Raw genomic sequence first — 26,314 nt, 5'->3', positions numbered from 1 at the left:
AACGGTAGCTTCTGCTTTGTAAATAGACACCACTTTGACTACGCAGTTTCAGTAAGACACATTTCATTTCTCTCTTACCCCGAGATCTCTGGAATTGTCTACATGAACGCACACATAACGAGCATTGATTCCTTTTACGCAGTTAATTGTGATGTTTTTAGTTTTGTTTTTATCTTCGTCTCCTGACTCCCAGAACGTTTCTGTAGATCCATCTGTTAAACTACCAATCATGGCAGGTCGGCTTGATGTTTTAATGTCAACAATGCTCGTTAGGTCTTTTAGACAAACCACAATACACAATTCCTGTGAAAACACATGAGAAACTTTAAAATATCTGAAATTAAGTCCAAACGCATACATTGTCTACACTTTTTTAAACCCGGCAGACAGACCTGTTATGAAGAAGAATATGCTCTCTAAACTAAAGAAGACATTTGTTATTCACAGGTTGAATTTATTCAGCGCTTATAATCAAAGGAAATACTAATAACCAAATATATTAGTAAATATGTAAATGCATTAATAAATGGAAGAAAACACTCTACAGATGTTCATTAGGAGTATTAATTTGTTCTCCTCAGAATAAAAGAAGAAAAAATATATGAGCAATTACAAGCTAAAAGCGTTCAGCATTCAAAAATACCTGTTAAAAAATGGACTAACATAACACAAACACTGCTCCAAAATGCAGATTTAAATGAGATTTAGGTTAAGGGACAACATTTGAACCTTTACAGCTAAATATGAAAATCTGAACATCAACAACAGGATTCCAATTATAAGTGAGATGCATTCAAGGAAATACAACACTGCAAGTAAAAACATTTTAATTAAAACAGTTCAATTACAGGGACTACAAGTTTTTCACAACTAATCTGTTTCTGTGATAGAGGTATAATACTTGCCTGATTCATGACTTCAAAACCAGACTGTATACTGATACTAAAACTCTCTTCACTATCTCCATCATCAGATTTAGACAAAATATTGTTGATATGATGGAAAACATTGCTTTGATGCAAGAACTGGTGATCAGATTGTTTGAATTTGAGACTCCAGCATCTGAAAAAACATTCAGCGGATTTTGAAATTTTGAACATTGCTTAAGAGACAGAACCTACCAGCAAAGCTATTAATTACATTTTTGCTTCTCAAAAGGTTTTTATAAACCCTTAACTTCAAATTTTTGCAGGATCATAATTGTTTCTGAGTCATTTTGAGGAAGGCAGGAATAAACTTTTTTACAACTGTGTAACCATAACTACAAATAGAGTCAGTATTATTCAATTTGTATTTAAGACAAATACGCAAGAAAAAAATTTCAAACAGTTTAAGGAAACTAGTCAGATAACAGATTTTTCAGGCAAATGTTATTAAGCTACCATGCACATACTCACAGATACTATGGTATATTGCGGTTATTTTTTTTTTAAATACACTATAGAATTTTAAGATCAAATTCATTTTTACTCTACAAAATCTTTTATATTATGTGTAAGGAGGTACATGCTCGTTTTTACAGACACATTAAGTTGTTTCAGACTTCTGATCTGCAATGCAAAATCTTTTCATTGCTACTGTTAGGATACTTTGAGCCTCCTGAGAATTTTCCTAGTTTATGCTTACCTTAAGGCCATTTGCTGTAATGCACTACCACTGGGAAGAGACATCATAAGATCAGAGATTGTCTGGAGTAGACGATGAAAAGTGTGGGGTAAGGGATGAGCTGCTTCACCAGCAATCACTATATCCGACAGAGGATGTTCACATACTCTTGTGTCTTTCTCCTAAGATGCAACGGAATTTGTTAATAGACTTTCAAACAAAAAAGATGAAATAAATAGGAGTAAAAACATTTATAGTATTTGTTTTGAGAATAACTGCAATAATCCTACAATGGACAGGAACTTCAAAGTAGACAGCGTCTGAGAATTTTTGAAATAACAAATTTTTATGTTTTTAAATAACAACTTATACATGAACATGAAACAAGAAATCTCGAAAGTATCTTACTACATGATATTTCTTGCAATTTAAAGATTGGAAACATAACCACCTAAAAAAAAATACTTAATAAGACCCAGAAAGATTAACACACTCCAGCTGCTAATAACTTTTCTGAGCAGTAAACATCATAGAAACATCAAGACTGACTTTTTGCTGTCAGTCAGCTCTGTCAGGTACATGAGGTACCACAGCAAAACAAGCTGAAATGCTGCACTGTAGTTCTGGAGGGAGTCTGTACTCAAACGAGGTCTTTCTAGCTGGCACATCTTCCAGCCACCACCCTTCTCTCCAGACAAATGAAAACTTATCAGTGTGTTTCTCCAGCGTACGACCAGACTAGATCAGATTTACACGCTAAGACAAAGAAATCTGGAGATCTAAAAGGACTCTTACTAAAGTTAATTTTGTTTTTGTTCTTGAATCAATATAACCTTCTTTGCAATTACAACTACATAAAGGGATTTTTATATTCTAATTGTACTGCTATAACTACAACTGGAAAACCTCAGTGCAGTAAAACCATTAGTTTTATTGAAAATGATGGAAGATAGATCACTATAAAAAAATATGACCTGATTGTAGCCTGTCACTTCATTCTGAAAATTAAAAGTAGCAGCTGTGTTAATATAGGTTGTTTTTTCATGAAAATTCTGTTTAGAACATTATTCATTAGCCTTCACTGTTGAGACAATTTTTCAATCATATTAGAAAAAATTATTCGGGATGAGAATTTTTTTTTTTTTTAGAGATAATGGTCATATTTCCTGTATTGTACAACCTCCAGGACAACAGGACTATTTGGAAATTTGACATATTAAGATGTTCAGGATATCATGAAGATGTTTGGGACAGGAAAAAGCACAAACACACTACGCTCAATTCCTGAAGGGATCCACTTGAAAATAAATTTAAAGTCACAGAATCACAGAATGGTTGAGGTTGAAAGGGAACTTTAGAGATCATCTAGTCCAACCCCCTGCTCAAGCAAGGTCACCTACAGCAGGCGGCCCAGGACTTTGTCCAGTCAGTTATTCAAAAAAAGTTCAAATCCTAGCTATTCTCCTTCCCCTCAGCATCCTGACTAGGCAGTTAGCATCCTGCTCCTTCCTGCCTCCTCTGTAGTCTAGTAACTGTTGCATTTTGGTTTCTTTTACTGGACTGGACATTACCCCTTGGATCTGCATCTTATGTGTTAAACCCTTTCGCGTTCTAGAGCCCCACCCCCAATGTTTCAAAATTCAGTACTGAATTTTTCACCCACTCCTAGTGCATTAAAAGATTATGTCTAAATATTTCACACACACAAAAGAATCCTAATGCTGGAGAAGTACCAAATAATTGCCTTAGATTTGTTACATAGTGTGCACATATTTATGATAGGTATTTTTATTATTTGATCACACTACTGAAGGAAGACACCGGAGTTGAATATACATCAGCTGAGCTGTATTTAGCAACTAGCTGAAAACTGTTTTGATGTGCCAATTGAAGTTATTACGGGGGAGAAGATTGCTGGAGCTTGGCAGAGAAACAGCATTCAAGCGTATTTATAATAGACGGAGCTAGTGACAATCAGCTTTAATGCATACATACCAGCATTTGGTACTCTTAAAAAACAAGTACGTAGAATTATAAACCTGCATGTTGATATATAACAGGCAAAAATTGATACCTCACACAAAATGTAGGATGAGATTACAGTCACTTTGCAAACAACTACAGAAATATACCGGAGCTGAAATGCTGAAAGGAATCATTCCAGAATTTATAGTTTCAGAGCTGGATTACATTTGAAGTGACAAAAATTACCCTGATTGACTTGTGAGGAGTGCTAGCATGATCTCTTGAGGTACTCATGGTGGGTAGAATAATGTTTTCAATCATTACAGCTAAATCTAGAAGAGACTGTGAGAATACGCTTTTTCAGTGTTGTGTCAGACTGTACCATTTCGCGTGCCAAATTTTGAAAACTATGTATTTTCTTAATGCGCTGAACAAAAAAGTTCCTATTTTCTCTTTTTTGTTTTTTTTTTCTTTAGCGGGGAGAATAGAAAGTAAACAGCAAAACTTTTTTGTTACTGGGCTATAGGCAAAGGTGCTTATGGGTTTTTTCCTTACACTGTTTGAATATGAGTAAGAATAATGTATTTAAAGACTGGAATTCATCAGCACACAAAATTTGGCAACTTGAGAAGGAAAATTAAATTTAACTGTGATTATTAAAGGATTCAAGCACATATTGTATGATTTAAGAGTAAAAATTTTCATTCCATTATTAGGGCTCCGTTTCACAGAAGAGAGGATTAAGGCTTCTTTTTAGACATAGTAAAATATTTCTAAATTGATTTCAAAATCAATAAAGATATTATATTTATGAAAGGTATGCTGAACCTCACATACTTGTTCTGCATTTTCTTTATTTGATTTATTTTCTTCATCTTCCTCCTCTTCAGGCTCTACAGGTGCAGGAGTCAAAGAAGCCACAAAATGCCATAAAATATCATGAAGAGAAGTTGTTTGAATGACATTACAAAGAAGCCAGTTAAAAGCCTAAAATAAAATACACACAGAGTTATCAATTGGCTAAGCAAAGCTGGAGTAGAACTACGTTTTAAACACTTTATACAAACAGATACACAGACACATTTGGGGAGTCAAGTAATCACACACAGGTCTTCAAATAAGGCACATTTCTCTAAATCAGTAGCTTAATCAGTTTCTTAAAATGGCAAATATATTGCAGGGGACATAGCAAACTAGTTCAGAAACACCATGTACAAAAATAAGCTCTTTAAAAAATCTTTAAGGGTGAAAAAAGTAAAGTCCTTATGTGTTTCCAGAGATTATTACAGAATGAGGTAGCAGCACTGCTTATTACCCAATTTGGTTAACCAAGTAAAGATTACTTATAATTTACAACCTTGTAGGCTGAGCTTTGGTTCCCACCATTGGCTGAATTAATCAAAATAATTCAGCCACTTCCAAAAAACGAACGTAGTGGGAAAAAAAAAAGTTTTCAAGATAATGCAACATTCTTACATTCTTCTTTTCAAAGCTGCAATGCTTTTGTGAATTGCTGTTGAGACCTCAAATTTGAGTGGTGGTGCTTACAGTAGATATGTGCTGTTTACTCCACCTGAGAAAATACACCTAGATTTTCACAAGTTATAAGTACTTGAAAACGCTTTCATTGTGTACAAGCTCAGAAGAAACTTCACTAGAGCTCAGCTGAAATTTAAAATAACGTCCTACTGAGGATGCCTCTTGCAGCTTTCGTTGCAATAACTGATCTTTAACCGATCTTTTGGTGGCTCATTCACTATCTACATAACTTGGGTAGCATTCACCCCTTTCGGGAGGAAGTTGTAAACTACCCAGATACTATCAGCACCAAAACAATTCTAAAGATACAATTTTCAAACCAAGATTTGAAAAAGGAGTTGCAAGTAAGACAGGGAATATATCTATAATGAGAAGAAAACAGTACCTGAATAATTGATTTTTGCAGCCTTAATAATACTCCCTTATCAGAGATTTTCTATAGAACAAATACGAATATACTGCTGGAGAAGGTTTACAGGTAAAATTAGCATTCTTGACTTTGAGAGTTAATAAATAATACAACTAAATGAAATTTTTAATAAGGCTTACTGATGTAAGAACTGCAAGAAATCAGTAATAGAATTCTTTTTTTGTTTTTATTTTTACACACACATACACACACACACACACACACACACACACACACACACATATATATAAACTGTTTTAAAATGTATCCGACATAGAAATTGCTAATGTCTTATTATAAACAGATCCAATAGTACAGTAATACCTCCATGGCAAAGACTCGGCAAGCAGATTTCCGTAAGGCTTGTTTCATTGCTATTTCAAGTCCTTCCAGATCATGATGCTGGATTACAAATGCCAGTACTGGCCACTGGAAATTTCTCTCTCCTTTGGAAAGAGAGCTGTGGGCGGAGATTAACCGAGAAAGTTCAGGAGATGGATGTCTCAGGAGAGAGGATCCCACTTCTATTTAAAAGCATAAAAATATGCATACGTCAGATTCTTTGTGCAATGTAATTTTACAGCCACAGTGAACATAAAAAGCAAAAGAGTAATAATAGAACTGATATTTCTGTTCATTTTTTCTAAGAAAACAGTATACTAAAAACAATGTGGAAAAGTGATGCTTCAACTGAGAAAGTAGGCAGACACTAAAACTGAGAAAGTACTACTCCAGTTTTTAAATCAAGCACAAAAGAGGCACCACATATTTCAAAACTGCAGTTATTCCTGAGTTGTTCTTAGGCTAATCCTGTGAGTATTAACAAACAGTTAATATTTGCTAGTAAAAAGAAATAAAAGTCATTGTATGCATTTATAAGAATTTATAATTCTCCACTGTTTCCAAGAACTGTAAATCCAACGTCATATCTTTGACTATTTTTTCCTTGCTTCAGATGTCTGCTCTCTTACCTGCATCTCCACTGTTGACTCGTCTCCTGGGGATTGCCTTAACTCGGGCTGGCAAAATTGAGTGCTGTTTGTCATATTCCGATGCAACAACCGAATATGATCTTTGAAAGACTGTACGCTTTGCAAGATCTGTGTCTGTTATTGGACTGGTTTCCAAACTGCAAAGAAATCAGTGAAGTTATACACCCATTAGTGAATATAATACTTAAATCACACATATATATTAAATAAAGAGGCATGCATTTTAATAATGACAATACTACTGTGGGATGAAAGTTTGTCTTATGTATCTAATAATTGTTAAATTTGAGAAAGAAGAAAAACATTAGAATTAGTTACGATGAAAAGGCACGCAAATGTCTTATACATAAATGTAATGATGTACTCAGTAAGTTCCATGAATTCACGTATTTTTCAGAGGAATACAAACATTCAGATAACGCCTGAAATTTCAGGCGTTTGAAATTTGCCCTGGGAATGTGTGTGAAAACATCTATGAAGTGAATTTTTACATATGCAAGCCAGCTGAAATTTAGACGTTCGTGTAATGAATGCAACATCGTGAGCCTTAAAGTCCATTTTCAATTGTTATGGCTACCCCTCTCATATGTTTTACTCCTTACCTTCAGTGGACTTCTTACAGTCTGCAGAAGATCTCCCAGCTTATGCTCTCCCTATAGACCTCAGGAGACCACGGTGCCCACAGTTTTAATAAAGGAATATACCAATACGATGCACTCTTAAGGAGTTTTGCTAGAAAAGTTCTATTTCTGAAAAGACTATATTGTAGATTGCGGCATTCCAGTAAACTGTTTTTTTTAGTCAGTGTAAAATATAATAAATTGAAATAAAAACAGATTAATAGTAATTTTTTGCTTCATTACATCCTCACTATAATATGAGGAATCACTCTTTGACATCTGAAAAAACCCAAGCATCAAAGTTGATCCTGAACTACTCATTAAGATATTCTGAGAGCTTTTGTCCCCTAGGCAAAACAAAAAACTCCATAACTGCTTCAATTAGGTTATAGTAAACTCCTTTAGACAGGAAATTGGCTTAACGTAACAGAATCCATCTAGCAGTCTTGGTACTAGACACCATTAAGCTGTCACTTCTTCAGTGAAATGTGTAACTTCCCATGGAAAAAACAACCAAAAATTTGCTCTGAAAATGTAAGGGGTGCTATTCCTCCCTTTTCAAGCTTCCCTTCAGAATGAAATCTTGAAAGGAAAATGCCAGCTACTTCCTTTCAAAAAGGCAGTTCATCTGCACTACGGTCAGTCTTGCTATAGAATGGAAATAGAGAAAAAAAAATTGCTACGTTTCAAGGAGCTTGCAACAATTACTGTTCTTGGATCACTGCTTTTCTGATCACTTATTCAGTTCTGCAGTTTTGGAGAGCCCGGAAGAATTTTGTGTCTACAGGGAAAAAAGCAGGCCTGGAGTAAGGATGAGTTTTCCTAAGGTATGCTAAGATTAATTCATCCGTTTCTTAAGAAACATTTTGTTTGTATTTAGGTTGTGAAATCAAGACATTTCTAGAAGAAAGCAATTCACCTGCATTGTCCCTTCAAGCTTCAAATCATAAAACCAGAATTGGTGTGCAAACTCACACTGTTAGTGTTTGAAAATACATCTGACACTGCCATGATTCACTGAAGATATTTCTGTAGCTATGAAGCTATGATTTTATGGTTTTTTGGCTTTTTTGCTGCAATTCCAAGAGATCGATCTGGGCTGACCTGATTCTTTACCTACTTAACTACAGCAATGTTTCTCTTTTTTTTTTGAACTTGGTGTTGTGCTAATGTTTTAGTATCTGCATGTAGTACCTAGAATGACAAGGAAGTACCTTGGGGGCATAGATTTCATGTTACTCTCTGGCTCTTCAAAGACATTAGGGCTTGCATCAGGAGTAACAGAGATGTACGGTGCAGGTACTGAAGTTGAGCGCAGGTACCTCATCTCATCCTGGAAGAGGTTGTCATCCTGGTACCCAACGAAGTTTTCATGATGATGCCTGCATCAAATTAGAATTTTAAGTTAGCATTAAGCCTAAAAGTTACTAAAACACACACACAGACACGCACACGCGCGCGTGCACACACACACACAAGTCCTTTGTAAATACAGTTAATCAGCTGACACTATTCCTTTTCTGTTCACCTAATGTACTGAAGCTAGTTCTGACTTCTTTGTGCTAGTGAAAAACATAATGTCGTTTTACTGCCTTTAAACTACCTTTAATTACCTTGCTAATGTCTGTAGATAGAGACATGGCATTTTAATAGGAAAGTCTTCAGAAATTCCTTCTTTAACACTGGGAAGTTGAGACTGAAATGTTTTTGCAGGGTGATAGCAGAGGATACTGGGTTCAGCCGCACTACTCAGTGACAGCAAATACAGTGCGTTAGCTTTAATCACTTGATGAGCTTCCATAGTTGGCAAGGCACGAGGAGTTTTAACTTGCATTGGTTTTCGCCTAGATTGCTTAATCTAGAAAAATACAAAAAAAATCCAGTTTCAATAAATTTAATTTTAAGAATGAAAATATATTAACATTGTTCTGCTTGTCTTAAAAAAGCCTCATTTATATTTGTGTATTTTGAAGCAAGGATTTGAAATCGGTCAGGGTAAGAGTTTAAGAAGAACATCTTTCTTGCTATTCCCATTAAAAAACGCTCCAGTTTGCAAGAAGTATAGTTATGTCCTCACATAAAAGCCTGGCCATGATGTCACATAACAGCATTACTATTTTATTCAGATTGGTTTAAAAACACTAAAACGTTACTTCTAACATAAAACTACAAATCAAAGCAACCACAACCACAACTTAAAGAATTCTTGAATTAGGCAGCTTGTACAATTTTACTCGCATTGTACTCTCCACAGTATAAACACATGGCTATGTGCTACAATTTTTGCCTAGTTTCTACCTACACTGGGATTTTAGGCACCTAATTATCAGCAAACAATAGATACATTTCCCCTCTTTGAACACTTCAACTTTGCACTTAACCTCTGCCACACACTGAACCAAAAAGGTTTCCCAGCATTTTCACGAGGCTAAAAAACACCTTGGTCTGGGAAGACAATTGCCTCGACTTTGCTAAAAATTCAGTAACGGGCAGAAAGATGCAGCGTCAGCCTTCAAGTCCCAGAGGTGCCTAATCTCCGAGGTATAACTTCGATCTGAACAACTCTTCTTGAACATGGCATAGTCCAGTGAAAGAAAATGAGGATAAAATAGCCATGGTAAACCTTTTAAAAAAGCTCTAGTAACTAGAGCATTCCCAAGACCTATGCTTTAGGCCATTCTCAGCCTGAAAGTGGTCTGAATAGACAACCTGAGTTCCACCCTAACCACCAGGTGATAACTCTGCCTGAGAAACGCTCAGTTTCCATGTAGGACACTGGAATGCAAAATCTGTAGATCAACGAACAAGAATAAACAATAAAGTGTCTGAGCGACTCATGCTAAACAGAAGAGTAGATGTTCCGGTCAACGCTCTAGGAATGACGGTTCTATTTATTGAGTGACTCAGAAACCAGAAACAGATAAACAGCGCTAGAAAGAGACACCAATGAGATGATTCATTCCAGTGTCTCATAATCTCTCTTGCCATGTACCATGGGAAGAGGTACTTAGGCCTTCAGGAGCCCCCTAAAGCACCAAGCTCTCTGTAGCTCTCTGTAGCTCTCTGGCTAAATCGTAAGTTTAAAAATCTAGTCTAGATGTTCTGAAACACCACGACAGGCCTTTGTGGCTACCTTTTAAGTGTTGCATAAACTTAAATTAGAAATAGCTACATTTTATTTAGATGCCTAACTAAATAGACAGTCTCTGACTAATAGACTCTTTCCCACCTCCAAAATTCCTCCCGTGCAATCAATGCAGCACTCATTTTTGCTGTCAGAGGAGCAGATAGGCCGCTCCTTCAAGGACAGTAACTATTCCCATTACAGGAAAGAAGCCTTTTAAACTTCAATTGCTCCTCAAATCAGATTCCTTTACTCAAACTAGCATGGGATTGCCAGGCCTGGAGCATCTCTGTCTAGAAGCTTACAGGGCAAGGGACAAAAGAGAAAAAAACTTTGATGGCCTACGAAGCAGGCAAACCTTAAGTAACAGAAAATCCGTGCAAAAAGGTTTCAATCAAGGAACGAAGTCAGCTGATAAAAGATCTGTTACTGTATTTATAATATTAGAAATAAAGCTGGAGTCCTGAAGAAAAAACATTTGAGGCCAAAAATGAGCATAGTGTGAGCTTTTCCTAGATGAGGAAGATCACCAGCAACCTTCACAGATACTGCCAGTACCTCCGGCCAATAAGACGTCTAATTGCCAAGTATATACCGTTTTACATTTTTACAAACGTACTACTTTTACTTGTGGAGATTAAAGTTCTTTTGAGATTGTGGATTCCTATCAACTTTGTTATTCTAAGATAGCGGGGAGAGGGGGAAGAAATGCTCCATCTCTCTTTCTCTACCTCTCTGCTTGTAAGTTTGTAAGACATAATGAATACTACAGAGGAAAGATGCTAAAACAAGCAAAGGATGAAAAGAAAAAACAGGAGGAAGGAGCCAGAGAAAAGTTAGCTTCAGAAGCCCATAAAAAGTTAGGATGGTTCTTAAAGAAAAGACAACACTCTTTCTCTGCTATCCACATTCATAGTCTAGAAGGATGAATCTATTTTTCTCTTCAGAAAAGCTGATGATTCTGATCTGGTCAGGCTTCAAGGCAGGCAGCTCTGCTGAGCATTCACAAATATTTCTCATAATTTCTCCTTGGGCCAATGTATTGTATTTCTCAGGTGTTTTGAGAGTTTGATTTCTACGCTGTACATTTCTGACAGATAAGTGTCATAGAATCATCGAATTATTGAGGACCTCTAGCGATTGCCTACTCCAACCTCCCTCCTCAAATCAGGTTCAGCTACAGCAGGTTGCCCAGGACCACGTCCAATTGGGTTTTGAATATCTCTGAAGATGGAGACTCCATAACCTCTCTGGCAACCTGCTTCAGTGCTTGATCACCCTCACTGCAAAGAATTTTTTTCTTATGTTTAAATAGAATTGATTGTATTTCAGGTTGTGCCCACTGTTTCTTGTCTGCACTGAGAAAAGTCTGGCTCCATCTTCTTTACAACATCCCATCAAGCATTTATACACATTGATAAGACGCAGCCTCAGTCTTCTCTTCTCCAGACTAAATGGCCCCCTTTCCCTCAGCCTCAACCTGTAAGCTCCAGACCCTTCACTATCTCAGCTGCCCTTTGCTGGACTTGCTCCAGTAAGTCCATGTCCCTCTTGTATTGGGGAGCCCAGAACTGGACACAGAAAGCGAGGCGCGGCCTCACCAGAGCCAACTAGAGGGAAGGATCACCTCCCCTGACCTGCTGACAATGCTCTTTCTAACGCAGCCCAGGATACCCTTGGCCTTCTTTGCTACAAAGGTGCATTGCTGGTTCACGGTCAACTGGGTGTCCACCAGGACCCCCAAGTTCTTCTCTGCAGAGCTGCTTTCCAGCAGGTCAGCCCTCAGCCTTTACTGGCACACTGGGTTATTTCTCTTGAGGTGCAGGACTTTACACTTGCCTTTGTTGAACTTGATGAGGTTCCTCTCTGCCTGAACAACGATCTGGTCTATCATCAACTGCTTCTCCCAGTTCTCTATCATCTGCAGACTTGCTGAGTGCACTCTACCCCATTGCCAAGGTCACTAATGAAGGTGATAACCATATCGGCCCCAGTATTGATCCCAGGGGCACATCTCTGGTGACTGACCTCCAGCTGGACTTCATGCCACTGATCACAGCCCTATGAGCCCAGCAGTTGCATCAGTTTTCATTCCACCTGACTGTCCACTAACATAGTCTGTACTTCATCAGTTTGTCAATGAGAATGCTATGGGAGACTGTCAAAAGACTTACTGAAGTCAAGATTATAACACTGCTCTCCTCCCATCCCTCAAGCCAGTCATCTCACTGTAGAAGGCTATCAGGTTGGTGAGACATAATCTCCCCTTCGTAAGTCCATGCTGACTACTCCCAAACACGTTTTTGTCCTTTGTATGTTTGGAAATTGTTATGTTCCAGGATTATTTGCTCCATCTCCTTCCCAGGGATTGAGGTGAGGCTGACTGGCTAGTAGTTCCCTGGATCGTCTTTCTTGCCCTCCCTTAAGATAGGAGTGACATTTGCTTTCTTCCAGTTATCAGTAACCACCTACAGTCATCATGATCGCTCAGAGATGATCAAGAATGGTCTTGCAGTGACATCAGCCAGCTCCCTCAGGACACCCATGAGATGCTGCCTGGGTGCATCCCATCAAGCCCCATGTACTCATGCATGTCCACTGACTGCACGTCCATTTCCCACTGATTTCAGAGACTGGGAACGGCTGACAGTCTTACCAGTTAAGACCGAGACGATGAAGACATTCAGTACCTCGGCCTTCTCCGTGTAATTTGTGACCATGTCCCCCTCCCCTTTCAGCAGTGAGCCCACATTTTCCTTACTCTTCCTTTTGCTGCTGATGCACCTGTAGAAACCTTCCTTGTTGCCCTTCATGTCACTTGCCAGGTTCAACTCCAGGTGGGCTTTGGCTTTCCTAACCCCATACTTACATACGCAGAGAGTTTCTCTATATTCCTCACAGGTCACTTATCTGTGCTTCCACCTCCTGTATGCTTCCTTTTTACGTTTGAGCTTCATCAGGAGTTCCTCGTCTATCCCTGAGCCCTCCTGCCTTTGCTTGATTTCCTGCTAATTGGGATGGACCATCCTTGAGCTTGGATGAAGTGATCTTTGAAAATCAACCATCTCTCCTGCACCCCTCTTCTCCCCAGGACCATCTCCCATGGGATTCTTCCAAGCAGATCCCTGAAGGGGCTGAAGTCTGCTCTCTTGAAGTCAAGGGTCGTGATCCTACTTTTTGCTTTTCTCCCCTCCTCTCAGGATCCAGAACTCCATCATCTCATGATCACTGTAGCCAAGGTTGCCCCTGACTTTCACGTTCCTGACCAGTCCTTCCCTGCTTGTAAGCATGAGGTCCAGCACAGCCCCTCCCCTTGTCAGCACCTCATTCACTTGGGTCAGGAAGCGTGACATCATTGTATTCCAGAAACTTCTTGGATTGCTTATGCTCTGCTGTGTTGTCCTTCCAGCATGTAACGGGGTGGTTCAAGTCCCCCAGGAGGACCAGAGCATGTGAATATGAGGCTTCTTCCAGTTGTCTGAAGAAGGCCTCACCTACTATTTTTCCTGATCAAGTGGTCTGTAGTAGACACCCACCCATAATGTCACACATATTGGTCTGCTCTCTAATCCTAACCTATAAGCTCACGACTGACTCATCATCTGTCCCTAGGCAGAGCTCCATGCGTTCTCGCTGCTCTCTCACATAAAGGACAACTTTGCCCCCCTCCTTGCCTTCCCAGTGGGAAAGACAAGATCATCCTGGTGTCAGACAAAAACTGCAAAAGCCGGCAGCCCAGGAATTTCCTTACTCTCTCCAACTAAGTTCTTGAAACCATTCTTGGAGGAAGACAATAAAAATCTGTGAATAAAATAGGGACAAAGCTAAGCCAGCACTGATCTCATATTCCTCTACATCCTTATTTTGGAATCATTTTAGGCCAGTGCAGAGGTAAGGCTCAGTTCAATATCCCAGGACTCAGTACCCATGAGAAAGAGCAGCCTATTAAGAAGTCCACACTAGCACTCTATGAAACAGTTCATCTTTCCAGGTGTACGGGGCTGAGTCAGCCGCCTTCACAAACACAGAGCATTTTGAATGATAAAGACCAACGTTTTTGTGGGCGAATGAAAGAGGTAGCGCCCCACAAACAGAGCTAGCTGTATGAACAGTGGAAGTATGTTCCATACTTCCTCTCTCTAACCTGAGAAAAGTGAAATTAAAACTTCCTTCTTCCTGCATCAAACAATACGGTAGAAGATGAAAAGCAGAAATGACTCCAGATCTATACTACAGATATACAGTGGCAGGATGGAATTATCTCTGATGATCTGGATGGTTAAGATCATTAAAGAAACTATAAACATATGAAGTTAAAACAATACTCATAATTCAATAAACAAAACAAAATCCAAAGTTAAATAAATCAAGACATACTTTTAAAAATTAAGTACTAATCCTATAACGTAACTGTATCAGGATGAAAAATAAAATTACTCGAGAAGTAAAAAAAGAATGTAAAAGTATTTGGAAAGGAATGTGAAGTACCAAATCAGAAGTAATCAGCAATTTTTTTTTTATATTTTAAAGCTATCCACAAATATTTCAAAACCTTACAACATTCTGAAATTCAAAATTTATCAAACTGGTCCCGCATTACATACAAGCTATGAACGTATATTAGTATTAAACAGAGAGAGGGATAAACACATTAGAAACAGATAATACCTTCTCTCTTGCTGCTGCTTGCTTTTCACGGAGGTATTTTTCTCTGCATCGATCACAAACCAGATACCAAGTGCTTCCTCCAATACCACCATCACCACAATTACCAGCCCATCCTCCACAAAAGTGTCCAATGCTATTATAACCTTGGCCACCTGCGTAACGGCCACAACCTACATATGGTAAACAGATGAAAAAGATGTTATTTCAAAATAAGGATTATTATTTTCCTACCTGTAAAATGTGGAATGGAAAGAGGAAGGAAGAAAAGGGACAAACTTATCTTTTCCTATCCCAATTTTCCCCTTTTTTATACCTCTTAACTGATGGGGAAAAGGGGTGTGTGTGTGTGTGAGAGAGCGCCATACTTCAAGAAATGTAAATACTCTGTAGTTTTCAAGTGTTTATTTATAATTCTGTCTGAAGCGTCAGTAGTTCCCTATTCAGACAACTAACTGATGGTAAGGTCAGTATTACACAGTAGCTAACCTCATCCACAATTTAACAAACATAAGCCCCTCCTCCCCATATGTCTACTGAAGCCTAAAAGGGAATAAAGTGGATTCCTTTGCTGATTATTCTTTCTCAGAAAAATTCAGGACATTGATAACTGCTGAATGAGAAAAAAATTTAAAGCTGCTTTAATTTTGCTTTAACTTCCTACGCAGTACTAATGCTATTGCGTACAATATCAGCCTGAACTTCAATAACAGGTAAAATAGCCTGAACTTCAGTAACTGGCAAAATAATTTGTTTAGTTTATAAGTTAGAAAACACATAAATCATTTAGTCTGTGGTAAGCCTAGTTATTACAAGTTAGCTAACTCCTTCAAAAAGTGATCCTTTTTCAAAAGAAAGCACAACATATTTAACTTTTAAATAGCTAAATAATACCTGGTTAACATTGATTTACCTTGTTTCCTTTCTTAAAATTAAACCGATTCCTGAACAAATGTAGTGATCTGTCCAGAGCAGTAAAAGTACAGACTCAGTTTGTATCTTACAAACTGCCTTCTGACTAAGGTTTAAAACTTCGGAGATTTTAACAGTATTTTTTTTTTCAAGATAAATTTTAAGCCAAAAGACTCAAGTCACTGATGCCCGGGGATTACAACAGGTAATTAATTGCCTGTTAATTACAGGCAACAGGTAATTAGACAACTCTAATTAACCAATATTATACTTCTATTTTTATTTGCAATTTTCTCAGCATAGTTTGAATTCCTAAATTTTAACAAACGGTATGTTTCTGAAGAGGCCCTGTAAAGTCAGTTCATCGTGTTGGCTTTGTTTCAGACAACCTTCTTCAGCATCTTTGACAGCTCAGATCACAGAATTTCCTGTGTTTCAATCTGTGGCCATTGCCTCTTGTCCTGTCACTGCGCACCACTGAGAAGAGTATGGCTCCCTCTTCTGTACACCCTCTCTCTTATCTGGTATTTATAAACACCGATAAGAACACCCTTGAGACTTTTCTTCCTGAGGCTAAACAATCCCAGCTCTCTCAGGCCCTCCTCTTATGAGAGATGTTCCACTCATTAATCATCTTTGTGGCTCATGACACTTAACATTACTTAAATAAGTATTCAAGGCATCAAATTTTAATTTAGCTTATACTGTGAACAAGGCAGCTTGACTTCTTTTCATAACAATAACTAATGTCAATGTGTGTATAATATATTCTATAAGCAGATAAGAGGAAGAGAAATATCTAATCTCACCTGGATGAGCTTGTCTCATGTGGTAAGTCACTGGATATGGATGGGATTCTCCACACAACTCACAGATAGTGTCTTTTTCAGGTCCTCCCACTGCAAGCTGGGCCATCTCTCCAAAAAGATTTCCCCTTGGCCTAGTCTCAACCTTTTCTTTCTTCTTCTTCTCTTTTTTGGCTTTCTTGTTATCTTTGTCACTTTCCTTTTTCTTTAAAACTGCACAAGAACCAGGACTTGGAAAAATCATATTTTGGGAAGCTGCTTTAATAGTTGCTAAAGAAATGTCTTCCCAAAAAGCTACCAAGTGCTGCAGCGTTAATGGAAGAGGAGACTTAGATTTCATTGTGTGACTGGATGTTTCAAAGGAGGTAGCTTCAGTTTTTCCATCCTCACACTTCTCATGCAGAGGTGGTTCTTTTAACATAGACAGGACCTTATTTTTATTGATGCTACCCATTTTAGATATGTCTGGTCCATGAGGTGCAATGTTGAACATGTTAAGAGCAGATGATATTTCCAATGAATGTCTGTTTTTCAACTTGGTTTCTTTTTCCTCTGCTGGCTGTTGATTAAGACTGCTTCGTATTGGTGCATGCTCTTTGGACAGGTCTGGATTAAACTTCAAAAAAGATGAACAAGCCATAGCATCATGAACGATTCCTTCATGCCAGAGAAAAGCAGCAAAGACAGCTCTAGCACATTCTGCAACAGAAGGGGACATTGCTTGCTTGGCTGGCTCTACAGGTTTGGAGCCATCGCCTTTGAAAAGAAAGCTGGACTTTTCCTTTTTAGGTCTTGTGTGCCTACCAGCACATTTACGGCTCACTTTTGGAGACGCTCTCATGTCTTGCTCATCTTTCAGTGGTGCTTTTCCGATGCTGAAGTGAACTTTATTAGAACTATCATCCAGACTTTTAAAATCTGTGTTATCTTCACAGGTGCTATCTATAATGCTATTAGTCTTTAAAGTACTTGAAGTACATACTTCAACAACCTCACTGTGAAGATTTTCTTGTACAACATGCGGGGAAGGAGCTCTATTTTCAGTTTCTGTAACAGGCTTTCCATCTTTTGCAATAATTTTTGGTTTGGGTGAAGTGGACCGCCCCCTTAAGGGTTCTGTTAGTGGCACTTTCTTTTTGCGAAGGGTGTCTGGATCTAATGTGTAAGAATCTGATTTGGATCGCTCTCGAGGAGGATCAAGCTTTGTTTTTACAGGGGATGAAGCTTTCTGAGGTAGAGTCTTATCATGTGGTGATGAGGATCGCGGAGAACTAGCACCAGATCTAACTGCCGTAAGCGTCTTTGTCTTTGGAGAAGACGACCGGGTTCCTGGCCCTGGAGATTCAGCTCTCAGACCAGTAGTTGTTCTTCCATCAGTTTTTAGTGTTTGCAAAGTGTTATGGTTTGGAGACAAAGATCTGCTGTGAGAATCTGACCGCAATTTTGCAGCATCTGATTTCAGCATAAGAGATTCACTGGCAGATAAACCTTCCGTATTCCTAGGTTTCTTCTGGTCAGCAGCGGCTCTGTTCATTCGCACATCAGGTTTGGGTGACCGGCTGTCAGCCCTGTGTTTGGATGACATATCCGATTTTCCTGCTGGAGAAACTGGTCTAGCAGCTGCTGTGAAATTCACTCGGTCACCTGTTTAGTACATTTTATAATCAAATTACGATACTTTAAGAGTGATACTTTTAACAATGCAAATCAAGGATTAAACACCTGAACACAAGATATAATTCAGACACATGCTTCTATTCACATCAAAATGAAAGCAAATCTAAAGAGATTTTTTTTCCACTAGAATAATTTTAATATTTTTCCCAAAGATATAACAAAAATACATCTCAAAACATGTTAGGAAATATTTATAGAAAACACACTACCAGGAAGTTATCAAAAGCCACAGTTCACTATTTCCACAAAACACTCATAAAGGAAGTACAATTTGTTTTCTCAGCTAGAATTGGAGGAGCCGTTAACTAAGTTTACCAGAGTTGCAACAGAAACCAAGAATGATGTACTGATTATCTCTATGTGTGTCAGGGTGATTACAACAAGAGGACTTGCTGAACGATCATATGTGCAACCAGATTGATTTTCTTGCATGCTCACAAGTCAGGTAAAACGGAAGGTAAATGCAGCTATAAAGTAAAGTGGGTAAGAGGCTTACAAACACGTTTAAAACAAATCACATGGATAACCTGAGGTTAACCTGCCACATTTTTAAGACCACATGCTATCAACTGGTACAGAACATAACCGACTCAAAACAAGCTGCTTAATCACTATTAGGCTAAACCATCAACTCCTGTCTCCAACGTCTTATTTTGATGCAGTAACTTATTGCACATTGACTCTGTACATATAGTAATCCAAAGAGCTGCAAAAATTATACACAGCTTAATATAAATACATGCTAAACACAAGCATATGCAAAGAAGTAACTCATTAAAACAATCTGCTTCTAATAATTTTATGAACATACTCAATCAATTCAAGACAAGTGATGTTTAAATCACTGGCAAGCAATGTGGCAATCATGAATTAATTTTTCTATATAACTCTCTCCAAAGCATAACACTGTAAAGCTTTGAACATATGGTTAGTCCTTCTGATTTTAATGGGCCTGTATTAGTTAAAAATGAAGAAATATGTCTTACAAAGCTTGCAGAATGAGGTTTCAATACTTGGAATTATTTGACTTTCAGTCACTACAATGCTATTTCAACTGATCTGGGTACGTTTTTGGAGAAACAATTATTTGCCAAAAAATTAAGTTTCAATTAATCAGAGAATGTATGCTAAATTTGGATCTTGGTTTCTAATGGGAATAGAGAAGAGAAAAGGACATTATAGCAGTTGTCTTTCACCCAGAACCTTCAATATTTACTTTGAAGGTGGGAAACCTGGGTTTACTTCCTTCCGCTTGATGGGAGCTGAACCAACTTCTTCCAGCTCTCATGCACGAAGCCTTATTTCTATGCTAGAGAATGCAGAGAAGCATGGGTAATTTCAGTTTCTTCTACTAACACTGTTACTCCTCACAGTACAAAATCAAACGTTCTTTGGGGTGAGGTCTAGAAAACAGATGTTTCCTCAGGTCACAAAGTAATTATTATTCCCCCCCCCCCCCCGCCCTCCATATTTATGCAGTTTATAAGAAAGCAAAGCAGCAATAGGAAAAAGTGAACAACACCTATGTCAGAATATTTAATAAGCTTGCAGGTTAAGGTATTCTCCTGGCCTCCCAGGACATGGGACAACCTAGGAGCTCATGCTTCTCCAGCCAGAGAAGAAATATTTTGTCTATATTCAGGAACAATATGCCAAATGTAAACAGTAGAATGTAATGGGAACATCTCAAACATTAACATCTTTAAGGAATTTTGAGAGTCCCATCCTTCCTTATTCTTTTTTCATTTGAGTTCCATAATTTGAGGGGGAAAAGGAAGGGAAGAAATAAAATGGCATGTCTTGTCTTATAAAATGATTGTCCTTGCTAAAAGAAAAGTATTAAAAATATTTATTTAATGTCAATTCAACCTTTCTCCCATGCTCACTCAGTTATTCATCAGTTCTAATGGTAAACTATTTTAAGTCTACTTTGCGATACGTGAGTTCAGAAATGAAAATTGTAATTGCTTTATATACACTTTTTCCAGACACAGAAAAGACTAATTTAAAATTTTCTAGATGAGAAAATACTCTAAAGATGATCAATTAAAGAACTTTTAACACAACTCTTCAAAAACGAAAAAAAAAGAGAAAGGAAGACAACTGTCTTCTTAAAGGACATAAAACACCGGCAACCTTTGGGCAATGTATCAAATTCAAAGTACCTGCATGACCAGTAATATCAAGTAGGAAAACATGTTAGAGCAAAACTGTTTTATCAAAGGTATAGTCTAGCAATAATTTTATTTTTTAATGATTTTTTTAATCCAACTCTCCTATCCAAAAAGATTAGGATTTGTACGTATACAGGTAAATTACCCTACTTAGCATTCTGGACTCAAACAGCGCAACAGATTTATCTGTAAGTCAAAAAAATAACATTGAAAGTTTTCTTCCCCCTTCTTCCATACTTCATTTATTTACTGTTTGAAAACAAGTACTATGAGACTGGATTAAGAGTGAACTTTCTGGTTACAAAACGTCAAAAGATAGTTAAGTCATATATAATGAAATCACTGCAACTCAGTAAGGCAACACTGAATGGTTACATCAGATGAACTCCAATAAATACCAAACTTGAACGTTTACTTGTTAAACGGCATTTTATTAGGTGAATGAAATGAAAATGAATGGAAGGAGAAGCAAAACACTGACCGTAACATCTGAATAACCTTGCTATGTTTACATGCATACCCACCCTTCAGTTTGTGAGAGAGAGATGAAATAGCAGAGGCAGGCCCAGCTACATCACTAGTTTTGTAAATACGCTCACGAGAAGCAAGGCAGCAGGATGAAGTTTCTACAGTGGAAAACAGTTGCACAGAAGCAGCACAGATTCAATGGAAAAAATAGCAAAGATAAAAACAAGCATTTCAAATGATATGCATCTCCTTTGCTAAATATTCTGAAGTAATCATTAAGATTCCTACACTAGCTTTAAAAGAGAAATACTTACTTCCAAACATTTTCCCTGATTTACATCTTTAAAAGAATAAAAGATCACTTCTGTGGTTTCAGTCTAAGTTACTAGAATCTAAAATGTAATCTTCAGAGACTAGTCAATGTGATTTACACTTTATTATAAAAACATAGCAGTGCCTAGTCTTGAACAAAACTCTTTTTTTAAGCACGAACTTTTAATCTGTGAATTCACAGACGTGACTTATTTAAAACTGCAGTGTGGCCTTCTAGATGACCAAGTCTCACAACCTCCTGAGAAAATTAGAGAACATGCGGGATGTTTGTTTTGTAAAGTCTCACTAATTACTGGAAAGAATGATGAAAAATACATTAAATTCACCAAAATCATCCTTTAAAATTTGAATGTACTTCAATAATGAACTGTTTCAAAAACTGCATGCATAACCCAAACTTAACCTTCTCTATACTACAAAGAGATATAAGCAGGAGTAAAAGAGATTTGACCAAACAGTGCAGACATGACAATTTCTGTACTAACCCTTAAACAAAATTTTGCCTTAAGAAAAAAACCCAAAGTTAAAGTAAAATCCCAAAGTATAATCCAAGATAGTTTCAATATGGTTAGATTCCATCAACATCAAATCTGCTAGAGGTATAGCTTCAAAGAGAGCTTGGAGTGAGATAACAAGGAGTTTCAGATTCAAGTCTACCATCTTCCTTTCCTGCAATGTTGTTTTTATTCTGCCTATTCCTTCCAGTAAAAAAAAGGGCAAATTCTTACCACATTAACAATATTGAAGAGATTTATTTTGTATATTCATTAGAAGATACTCTGCTTTAGAAAGATCTCTTTGTACAAATGAAGGAAGGTAAGTGTATTCCAAATTAGTGATTTTAATCCCTGCGTAGCTTAAGAGATTTGTTGTGTGGTATCACATCTACTGATTTGTACACATAAATGTATTAGAAACTCCATTCTTAAGGAATCAGCTATAGTTCTACAGATTGTAAAACAAGAATGAAGGTGTTCATACATTCTTGAAATAAGAATTTCATTTTAAAACAAGACAACAATCTCTCTATCTCAGTGCAGTATCAGAATAAATTTAACAACAGTACTACCTACTTGGATGCCTACATATGATAACTATGCTTCAGGGCTAACTGTGTAACTTCTGAGTGACTGGTTGTCTCTTTGCTATCACTTTTTTTTTTTTTTTTTTAAGGTAAAATATAGAAAAACACATTAGGAACGTAAAGTTGCATGAGAGGAACAGTTCTGCAAATATAAGCCTAAAATGTCAATTTGGTATATTAGCCTTATGCTCTAAAAATGATCAAAGAAAATTATTTACACAATCCAAGGTCATGTATATACTTTGCTGTTTCGTTCTGTATCTGAGAACACTTACATTTTACAGTGTTGTGATCTATTTTATGTTGAATGCTGTACTGCTTCTCAAACACTTCAGGAAGGAGACCGTGGGTCAAAGAGACTAACTTCCCCACATAATCTCCTTGCTTGCCTTCGGAAATGATCTATGTTTATCCAGGACAGCTGGTCAGCTACAGGGACAGAATTCCCTTTTTTTAATCACCCTCAAAGACTACAAAGGCATGTCCAAAGCTCTGTCTCTAGACATTCAAATGTGACTGCGTATCTTCCATCACACTTTTTGCTCCTATATGGAAATAGCTTGAAAAGCTGCATAATATGGAGACATAAGAGGTAGCTCAGTTCCTATGGCAGCCCATAGTCTTCTAACAACCATACCTGCTTCCTCAGAGGGAAAGCTGGTAAGCCAAACAGGAGGCATGACAGATTGCTTACTGATCCACGCTGCTCTAGACTGTTTTGAACGTATAAACCAAAAAAGACTAGTAAAACTGTGTCTCTAGAGCAGTGAGATAAGGTGAATTTTCTTCTTAAAAAGACATTCCTCTTCTGTCTTTCTGCATGCTGATGAAGGAAAGTAGGGACCTGTTTCTGCCCTTCTATCTACCCAGTGTATGCAAAAGAACGCATTCTTCTTTCACTCACTGCTACTGATATGAAGCTGGATATGGCTGTTAGCTGATTTTCTTAAGAACTGCAGTAAATCTTTTTTTTCCGAACCTGAAAATGCCATAGTGGCAGTTGGGCAAGGATTCTTTTTCCACATGAGTAAAAAGATATACTGAAGTCAACATGTGAATACTAAATATTAAAAAGGGAAAGTAGTGTTAGACAGCATTAATAGGGGAATGAATGAATGAGTAAAAGCAAAAGCCAGAATGCAGCTTCATTAGGAAAATGTTGGCAACGTTTATTATCCAAAAGTAAAGTTAGAGCACTAACATTTGAGTCACTTGACTATATGAATTGAAAGTAATATTAATTGAAAAGTAAAATTCCTGCACTTGAAAGGGTAGATAAAATGAACCTATAATTTTGTAATTCACAATTATTGTTTTTGAAGGCATGATAAGCCAAACTTAATTCTAAAATAAAGCTTGACAGAATTTGTGTTTTTCCTCCACCCTTTATCTTACCAGTCCCCAAGGAAAGGTTTTGGATTTAAATAGTCTGAAATGTATGCTTTGTATCCATCTTAGTATACCAAATCCATAAAGCTTAAGGTATGAAGTAGCTTAACTTATCATCTCCAGTTTTCAGGAATGCTGCTTTGACAATATGTTGCATCTGAAAAAACAGCTCAACTAATACTCTCTGGCTGCATAGCATGACAGTCAAGGCATTTCTGTGCTTGTGATACAGAATATGTCAGTGTAATTGGTTAAAAAGATTCTCTCCTTCCACTTTACTGAAACACTACCAAGAGGAGTAACGTGTTCCATATGTGTTTTATACCCTCTCCACAGCTTAGGAAATGCTGATAAAAGCAGTACAGGTAAAGCCAGTGGTTCTAAACGCTCTGTAACTAGCACATAGTAGTAAGTAAAAGAACAACAAATAGAAGAAAGTGGTGACACAATACTGAAGGGAGGTATCAAGGAATCCCTCACATGAATGGCAGGGCTTGATCTCCTCCATAGGGAGAGCATACTGGGTTGGAACCCAGCAGCATGCATGGATTTACAAGGAGGCAGTATGACAGGACACCACGCATGTATTTAACAGCAGCTCAGCACCGCAGCTTCTGTCTGGATTGAGATGAATCAGGAAATAGCTGAGCTGTGCAACTGCTTGCAGTGACTTGCCAGGGCTACAGTGGAGTGGGTGTGACAGATGAGGCTAATTAGGGGGCCCAAAGCCTTTTCTGCCAATAAATATGTTCTTCATTTGTGGTAGCAATTCAGATGGTGCAAGAAAAACACGTTAGGAAGCTTTAACTGGCAAGGTCTCACAGTTCCCTCCCCAGCTTCCCAGCTCAATGGCCAGTTCTGAAATTTCAGTACTGATGCTGGACAGTGTGGCAAGATTCGGTCTTCCTGACTTGTTGAATCTAAGGACTTTTGTGACCCAGCACACACTGCTGGAGGTTAAGAAACAATATCTTCCTTGACCCGCTACGTTTCCACACTTCAGCTATGTTCAGGACCAATCAGAAATTTGAGTCTTCCATTTTTCACAAAATTCAGAGACCAATTAATCAAGTAATCAGTAATAATCTCACAGCTGTGGGAACCTGCAGCTCCTGAGCAAATCTGCTACTGATGATTTTTAGAACTTTTCAGAAGCAAATTGCAGAAAGGCTGGAGTACGTACAGACTATTTGTTGGAATAATCAAGGAATTAACATACATAAACTGGTTTTCTTTTGGGGGAAAAAAGTCCTTTCTATGATTCCAAGTCAGTACAGCTGTTTCTAAACTCCACTTAGGTTACACGCTCCCTTCTAGCCTTGTTGCAGTTTAAGCTGCATAAAAGACCCAAAGGGAACTACAGCACATGACAAGAGCATCTTAGTTCTGTCTGTCCCTATGAAAAAAAAAATCATCTCTTGGCTTTTACCCACTGCATGAGCACATGTGAAAATTAGCAAAGGCACTAAATAACACAGAACATACAGGGCTTTGTAAAGTCCTGGCAAATAATACAAAACCGAGCAACACCGTTTCCCTTTCCTTTTTATACTAGTCCTCTGTAACACATTCCGAGGCTCCTTTGGCAAAACACACAAGATTTTTACTAATTAAGCTATTTTTAATATTATGACAATAACAAAATGAAAATGAGATACTTTCCATTCTCTCAAGCATTGCATCTCTGGAGCCAGTTGTCTAACACATTGTAGTAGTTCCACAAAAAATAACCCAATACTGTATCTGAAAACAGAAGGTTGCCACAAACCCTTCCCCCTTCCTTAAATGAATTTGGGAAAAACAAAAAACAAAAAATCCCACCCCCTTCCCTCACCAAACACAGGAGCTGTTCTACAGCGATAACAGTTAGCTGCAAAGTCTTCTAAATAAAAACTGCTATCTCTCAGTCAGACTATACATTATAATCAGACCAGCATCTTTCCTCCTTTTAGAAATAGCTACTTAAGGAAATAGCTCTAGGGGATCTTCAGCTTGATCCTAACTTCCCTGAAAATTATGCTTCAAAATAAGATTTCTCCTCAACAAGAGGAAGAATAATGGAGGAAGAGTAGAATATGTAAGTGGCAGTCTAAACTAGTTAGGCATGCTTTTAGTCAAAAACTAAATCTAGAAGCAGGATAACTACTTCTAACAACTGTTAAACTATCATTAGTCCCTTGTAATTTAACAATTATTGACTATAAACATTCATTTTAATTTTAAGATTAATTTTTTATTGTAGGAACCGCTTAGGGACTAGAACACACAATTCAAAATGAAAACTATGCATGCCTACGGCAAACATCCAATTGACTTGATAAGGAGCCTTGGGATATGTCTTTTAATGGATTTAACTTCTAATTACATGTTTGATAATAGGAGACTATAAAGCACTGGAAATAAATTATGAAAATGGCACACTTCAAAATAACCGTGTTTCTGTTACAACTCTATTATAGCTGCATCAGACTTGATCACAGATTTAAAAAATATACAGTGGAATTAGATCTGAATAGATTTTTTTTGTCTAAATATTTTTATTGGCTATATGC

General features: G+C 37.6%; 1 protein-coding gene across 27 annotated transcripts in view; it reads right to left on the bottom strand.

Moving 5' to 3' along the window:
- MYCBP2 (MYC binding protein 2) overlaps positions 1 to 26,314 on the bottom strand; it is a 222,431-nt gene that overhangs the window by 27,644 nt on the left and 168,473 nt on the right. For all 27 annotated transcript variants that reach the window (XM_068929451.1, XM_068929456.1, XM_068929463.1 and 24 more), the window contains 10 exons: positions 16,641 to 18,281; positions 14,923 to 15,092; positions 8,744 to 8,988; positions 8,345 to 8,512; positions 6,490 to 6,647; positions 5,843 to 6,042; positions 4,408 to 4,557; positions 1,627 to 1,787; positions 906 to 1,062; positions 79 to 303 (listed from right to left, as the gene is read on the bottom strand). In XM_068929451.1, the coding sequence (XP_068785552.1) occupies positions 79 to 303; positions 906 to 1,062; positions 1,627 to 1,787; positions 4,408 to 4,557; positions 5,843 to 6,042; positions 6,490 to 6,647; positions 8,345 to 8,512; positions 8,744 to 8,988; positions 14,923 to 15,092; positions 16,641 to 18,281 (3,275 nt within the window). The remainder of the gene's footprint in view (positions 1 to 78; positions 304 to 905; positions 1,063 to 1,626; positions 1,788 to 4,407; positions 4,558 to 5,842; positions 6,043 to 6,489; positions 6,648 to 8,344; positions 8,513 to 8,743; positions 8,989 to 14,922; positions 15,093 to 16,640; positions 18,282 to 26,314) is intronic.

The sequence above is a fragment of the Struthio camelus genome, chromosome 1 (genome assembly GCF_040807025.1).
Source record: "Struthio camelus isolate bStrCam1 chromosome 1, bStrCam1.hap1, whole genome shotgun sequence".
NCBI lineage: Eukaryota > Metazoa > Chordata > Aves > Struthioniformes > Struthionidae > Struthio > Struthio camelus.
The sequence above is the reverse complement of the archived record's forward strand: the minus strand, read 5'-3'. Positions and strand labels throughout refer to the sequence as shown.